Consider the following 7,613-nt stretch of genomic DNA (forward strand, 5'->3'; position numbering starts at 1 on the left):
TTAATTAAGGTGGCTTGCATACAGTCTTTTGACCAATCTACAAGGAAGAATTTAATTGGAGGCGAGGGCTTAAATATTAGGTACCAACGACAGATATATGGACAAGCGATGCAATGCGTAAATAAGTTATAAGACGATGGATTTTGTCCATTCCATCGATCACATGCAAGACCAAGAAGCTGTAAATCCATGCAATTTGACTTGTCTAGCTCCAAAATTAACTCAAAGCTTTAAATTTTCCGCAGTATAAAATTGTCACGCAATTATATTATAGGTTGGATAATAAATTATTGTCGGGGCCTGTGTATTTTTCACTCAAGTAATTAGACATGACGGTGAACCATAACACTAAAACATTGACAAATTAACATGATGAATTTCTTAGGGACGATTGTCTCTTTAAGTTCTTGTCGGATAGTCTGGTCCTTATACTATTCGGTCTAATAGGGTCTAAACGAAGAAAACTGAGTCTTCCGTGTATGAGCGAACCTCCCTATATATGTGTATATATATAGCACCAACGTAGCAGTAGTACCACAACACCGGCCTAGCTCTGCATATTATATACATTGAGATCATCAAATTAATAATTACTTCGCCTATCTATCCATCAATCATGAAGACCCTTTCACTCATGATCTCCTGCCTTGCCTTGGCCTCCCTTTTTATCTCTGGTATGTCGTCTAGGATCTCATGATCGATGATCAGTACCCGAATTTCTTCAACACTTTAACTATTGGAAAATGGGTTTTATGTGTGTGTGTGTATGTTTTAGATATATGTATGATCACATTTTAATTTTTTTTTTCTATGGAAAAATCTCTCTCTCTCTCTCTCTCGTATGGTTGTCCTAACAAGGCTTATGATGAATAACTATTAGTTACTGTCGAAGAACACACATGCATGTGGTATACTTATCCTATCATAAAATGACATGCCTACCAAAATTGGTTGTTTACATATGTACTATGTCATATATGCACATGTATCATGGTGAAAAGCATGCATGTGTGATTTACGATCGAATTCATTTACAGAGATGGACATGTTGGCTTTCATGTTCGACATATATGTATGGTGACAAGGAATTATTTTGTTTGATGCTGCATATATATAAATATTGCAGGTGCTCAATCCGCTAGAATAACTTTCACCAACAACTGTCCCAATACCGTCTGGCCAGGAACCCTTACCGCTGATCAGAAACCTCAACTATCAATAACTGGATTTGAGTTAGCATCCAAAGCATCCACATCCCTAGATGCCCAAGCTCCATGGAAAGGCCGTTTTTGGGCACGAACTGGTTGCTCCACGGACGCCTCAGGAAGGTTCTCTTGCACGACTGCGGATTGCGACTCCGGACAAGTTGCATGCAATGGCAAGGGAGCAATCCCGCCAGCATCTTTGGTAGAAATCAACATAGCAGAAAATGGTGGGAAAGACTTTTACGATGTCAGCCTTGTCGACGGCTTCAACTTGCCTGTTTCAGTGAGCACAGAAGGCGGGAGTGGTGATTGCCAGACCTCGAGTTGCCCGGCCAATGTGAACTTGGTTTGCCCAGAAGTGCTGCAACTGAAAGCCGCAGATGGGAGCGTGATCGCATGCAAGAGCGCATGCCTAGCGTTCAATCAACCACAATACTGCTGCACTGGCAATTTCAATACTCCACAAACATGTCCTCCCACGAACTATTCCATGATCTTCGAGAACCAGTGCCCTCAAGCTTATAGCTACGCTTATGATGATGTGAATAGCACCTTCACCTGCTCCGGTGCACCTAATTACATTATCACTTTCTGCCCTTGAAGTACTTGATCATGAGATGAGATCAAGAATTATGCATGCATGCATATTACATGCGTTCTGATCTGGTCTTTATAATAATAATCGACTGTGTAACAAATGATAATGAATTACTACATAAATAAATGGGAAAATCATATAAATTTCTTGTGCTTTTGGTCTGTATGCAGTTACATATTCCATGTTCACATGCAACCATATATTCATTCATGGGAGTACAATATAGTACTAGTACTCCACCAGAATCTCTTTGTTTGCATCGATAAAAGTTAACCCATAACACGAGATTTCATTAATCATCTCAACTTATTTTATCTCATCTCATTTAATTATTAAAATATTTTATTTAACTTTTAACTTTAATTTCAACTTATCTCATCTTATCTCATCTCACTTGAAAAAATAAACGAGCCCTTAAGAGTTCAGATACAAGAATTGGTCCAACACTGGCTTTCATGGCTTGCCATATGACTCATTCAATTGATTCAAGGGGAAAAAAAAAAAACTAAATCGCAAGAAATTATTTTAGGCCAGAATTACTTTTCAAGTCTATGTAATTTCACTTTTTTGAAATTGGTATATGTTATTTAAAAATGAAAAATAATATTTGCAGTCGTGAAATGCATAAGCGTTGCATAATTTTTTTTAAAAAGAATTTTACTTTTTTTTCAAAACTACTGTACCGCTCTTATATGGTTACCAAATGGGGCCCTTTGTCAGGATTCCAGTACTATCCTTGTGGAAAGGCTGATATGGACGTTGACTATCACTTAAGCACCGGCCGTCAGAAACGACACGTGGAATAATACGTGCAATCAATGTTTAAAAGTATTTAAAAATTAATGCAAAGTTAGCATGAATTGTTAAAAAACAAAAAACTTTTAAAACATGATCAATAAAAACTTAAAAAGGTTTAAAAAAATAGTAAATATAAAAAATTTAATAATATTGTAATAAATTTTAAGAAAAAAAGTAGGACCAATTTAACTATAACTATAGGTGATTGTTCTAAATTTCCTAAGCCAGAGATACTAATTTCGAAAAAGTTAAAGCCACAAAGGACATCATGAACGCCAATTCTCTCCTATTTTAATTGCAATAATTTTTTTTTTTTTTTTAATTCCAGTACTCTCCTTATGAAAGATTTGGCTTCGCAAGCTTAACCTAATTTTCCTTTTGGAATAGCTTAATTATCATATGTTAAAATGATAATAACATTTTATCAGTGTTTGTATATAAAAAAAAAAAAAAAAAAAGGCTTTGAGTTCTCCATAGACAGATCAATACAATGTGAGGATAATGTGCTCTGAGCTCGCCATCCGAATTTAAAAAATAAATAAATAAAAAATTGATCTAAAAAAATTTCAAAAACTCTTGAAATATATCTTTCAAAGATATGAAAATATTCTTCTAACCCCGTCTGTAATTCTTGTGTTTTCTTAAAAGTATGAAAAAAAAGTTTATATATTTTCTTTAAGTCCATAAATTTAGCCTCCAAATTAAATATAAAAGCGAGTATGCATACCTAAAATATCCGAAAATACACCTCTAGAAATTTAAAAACCCAAAATGTGGAATTGGCTAAATTACGATCGAAGTCATTCATTTTTTAAAATATTGAATTGTCTTTTTTAAACCTTTAATTAACGTTTGCATATCCTCTCCTAAGTTTCTTCAGTATTTAATGAATCACTCTTTTACATGATAATGAAAAATACATAAACAAAAATATACAGTGGGATTCCTTATTTTATTTAAATTAAAAACTTTAACATGACCAATTATATATCAAGCGCCATAAAAGAAATATTTGTTTTAAATTGAAGGAATATGAAATGAAATTGCATCTACAATTTATATTTTATAATTATAAACAACAAAGTCATGTATAATATATGCATGCATAAACATACGCATGCATGCATGTAAGCATAATCATTATCGTATAGATCGATTTGACTCCCCCAAAATCAAATCTGGGTTTCGCCACTATCTTTCAAGTCAGATGTTTTGAAACCCGTTCCTTGTCTTGGGCTTCTTATTCCTCTCCGGTATGCCTCATTATCATTATCCAAATTTCTTCATCGCTTTAGCATGAACAAAAATATTGCTTTTATTTTGTAATCAAGCATTTAATTCTCTAGGCTCATGGATATGTTGGCTTTCTGTGTTGGACATGCATGTAGGTAATGCTCAATCTTGTAATCAAGCATTTAATTTTCTAGACTCATGGATATGTTGGCTTTTGTGAGCTCAATGGTCCATGCACGCAAGCTTCATGAGTCCATTGCATAGAGTTTAGTTGGTCCGTCGCATGGTGGCGTGGCTACAGTCATAAGTGAAAAGGTGAGAGGAGCTTTGTGGTAATGGCATGTAACTCTACCCACATTAGTTGCGAGCAAACTGCTCTCCCACTAGTTCTCGAAGTTGCGGGTAGTGATGTTCACCTTTCTGAGCCTTGGTGGGTGAAGTCCGAGCTTGCCTACCAGTTCTTCGACATCGCGGGCAGTGATGCTTGCAATGGCCCCGAGGTTGAATGATAGAGCTTGTCTGGGTGGCAAACTCCCATCGGCTTCAATGAGTTGCTCGAGGTCTAGTTTTACCTTGATGGAGCTCTCCAAAGTGGTGAGCTCTTGTTGCTTCCATGAAGCTCACTGGGATGACAAGCTTCATGCTCCTCATAGTACTCGACAAGGTAGCGAGCATTTGTCTTCCCCTTCATGATGCTTGTTGAGGTGATGAATACTTTTTGTGCTTTCACCCGTGCTTGCCGCAAGCACTTTCTATGCTTTCACAATGCTTGCCGAGGTTTCAAGCATTGTCTTCCCCTTCGTGGTGCTCGCTGAGGTGGCAGCACTTTCTGTTCTTTCACCATGCTCGCCATCCATGAGCACTTTTGCCTCATGGTGCTTGCGAGGGTGGTGAGCACCATCCGCTTTTGAGGAGCTTGCAGAGTCGAGGTCTTTGGTTGTTGGCACCAAAGCGCAACATTGCAAGCACAATGGGTGCTTAGCTAAAATCACTCCTGGATCTAGGCCATCATGGAGAGCATGGAGCTTGCTGTTAGAAGTGTAGTGGGCAAGCTTGCCCTGTGCTCCCCAACCATGGGCGCACGTTGGCATGCTTTACTTAGGGTCTACAGATGCTCGAGTCCGTTCCCGCCAATCTGACGTGCATGCTAGCCGACGCACCCCTTTCTGATCGGGATATTGCAATCCCTGCATGCACATGACACATATTACACACATGCAGTGGTAGCTGGGCTCTCGCCCTTGTGGCCTTCATTCATAAGCATGCAATGTGCTTGCACGTTTCTGCATATGGTGATGGTGGGCTCCATGTGCTGCTTTTGTACTTTTCCTCCGTACACACATTCGTGTGTGGGCAGGTGTTATGAGAAACTGGAGGGCCCCACGCCTTCCAACTCGCAGATCGATCGATTCAATATGAAACACATAGGTGGACATCAAATACTTGAGTCCTTGCGCTTATATTCAGTTTACCAAGTGACTTATTCATCTTCATTCACTTGCTTTTTCATGGATCATGCGACCCTTTATTTGAAGAATGACTAATCGATCCGATAAACAGTGCCAAACTATTGATGCCTTTTTTGGCCTCGAGAGTTCAATAGTATGGTCGTATGATCCTCTTGATCTCTCATTGTTGTGGTGTTTGATAGGGGCAATGTCTAAAGTGTTTATCTATGGTTAACTTAATGATAATGACCGAAAATAAATGAGACAAGAATATTATATGGTTCAGCACTATGACCTACATTCATATTTCATGGTTCTTGATGTGCAAAATCTATAAATAGAGTTTAATACAAGTTCTCTATTTTTACTAATCTCTTTGCAATCACTCTCATGCAGGCTTGTAGCGAAAATGGTCTTGGGATCTCTTTGGTCCCTTCTTTTTTTCTTCCCTAGTCGATCTCCCACTTTGGTGCCTCTTTTTTCCCTTTCAAGTACATTCCTCCCCACATGTATATCTCATCATTTCTCAGCTTTTATGTCTCATTCTAGCTTTATCTCTAATCAAATCCTAGTTAAATGAGTTTTATTCTTCAACTGGGCTTAACACTGGCACTAATTACACCCACGACATTTTAGATTCTTTGGCTTGGGCTTTGTTTGAGAAGAACTTGTTTAGCTAAGGAATTCTACAACCAGTTGCCTACATTTTTGCTCAAGAGATCTATTCTTTGAGCTTTGGCAAGGAATCTATGGAAAGTAACATCACACATGCATGGATGTTATTTTTATTGGTTTCGCTTTCTTTACCCTTAGGATGAATTCCAAGATCTAATCTAGCTACTAGATGAAATGTAGGAAAAATGATATCACCAGTTTACTTTCTCTTATCTTTTCAATCTTATACACTACTTAATTAAAAAAAAAAAAAAAAACTGTGACTGTACTTTATCATAAAAAGGTATCTGATCATTGGAAATTGAATGTAAAAAGATAATGAAAAAAATAATATTTTATTTTTCTAGAGAGGTTGATTAATACTAAATAGATGTTGAGCCTCTTTTACTACCCAATCGCTTTTCTATAGCAAGATTTAAATTTAATACCAACTAATCATCAGATGATGAAGAGTAAAAAGTTTCAATGTTAAGATCCATAAAGAGTGTATGAAAAAAATAGAAGAAATGTGATAAAGAAATTTATATGAATTAGTAGTGAATATTCTCGTAATATACTTAGGAATATATATGAATATTTGGAGATTTTTTTTTTTTTTTATAATTCTCTAAAATGAATATTCTTGTAATACATATAGGAATATCTTGGGAATACTCTAATAATATAATCATCTTTTTTTCATCTTTTGATTTATTTATAATTTTTGTTTTGCTACATTCATGAACAAACCTAAGCTTCCATATATAATAAATAAATGAGTTCATGTTCATGATGAAGTTCAACAATAAACTCATGAGTTAATTAATTAGCTACATAACTTTTACTGGAGCACGAGTCAAGTTGATCGTTCTCGAATAAAAGTTAAGTAGCCAAATTTTGACTACTTATTACAGCTTGCTCGAATTTAAATAGTTTGCCATCTAATTTTAATGACGGTAGAAGATGCAGGCCGGCAGGTTTTTTTTTTTTTGATATATTTGGGGGATGAAAGTTTCGCACTCCAGATCTCAATTTTAGAAGATGCATGAGAGTTATGTCAATTAGGCCGAAACCTTAATTTATTGACTAGGTAGGTATAATTGGGAAGGTTCGAAGAACTTAATTTAAGGAGGCTTAGGTACTAACTATATATGAAGAAAATTTATGAAATGCAATAAATTATAAGAGTATTAGCATTGGCGGTTTGTGCACAGAGTAATGCTAAGTACAAATCTCAAATAGACAAGTCTCATACAAGTTATTTGTAAAAAAAAAACGTGGGTACTCTCACTAATAAAGAAAATATTTTTTTACATTTTTTTTAAGTGAGATCCACTTTTTTACAAGGGCTGGTATGAGACTTGTCTATTTGGAACAAAATAAGAAAAAATTACTATTTACAGGTAGATAGACACTTATTATAGTACTAGAGTAGATATTTGTTGAACAATGGTAGCAAAAGTCCATGCATATTGATTGTTGTAGCTAGTGCACATCAATGACGACGACTTACCAACTTTTATATTGCACTAACATTTGGCTAAGATGTTAATGCCAGTGCACATCAATGAATTTTGTCCATTCGATCGATCACAAGACCTAGAAGTAAACACCTTGCTATTGCAAATTAAACTAATTTGACTTGTGATGTCCTCAAATTCCAAGCTTTAAATTTTC

General features: G+C 36.0%; 1 protein-coding gene across 1 annotated transcript; it reads left to right on the forward strand.

The window, feature by feature from the left end:
- Positions 1-542: 542 nt before the first annotated feature.
- LOC108979061 (thaumatin-like protein 1b) lies at positions 543-1,957 on the forward strand. Its single transcript, XM_018949637.2, has 2 exons — positions 543-674; positions 1,127-1,957. Exons 1-2 carry the CDS (start codon positions 617-619, stop codon positions 1,804-1,806), a joined length of 738 nt encoding a protein of 245 aa, XP_018805182.1. The 5' UTR covers positions 543-616; the 3' UTR covers positions 1,807-1,957.
- The last annotated feature ends 5,656 nt before the right edge of the window (positions 1,958-7,613 follow it).

The sequence above is a fragment of the Juglans regia genome, chromosome 6, assembly GCF_001411555.2.
Source record: "Juglans regia cultivar Chandler chromosome 6, Walnut 2.0, whole genome shotgun sequence".
Taxonomy (NCBI): Eukaryota; Viridiplantae; Streptophyta; class Magnoliopsida; order Fagales; family Juglandaceae; genus Juglans; species Juglans regia.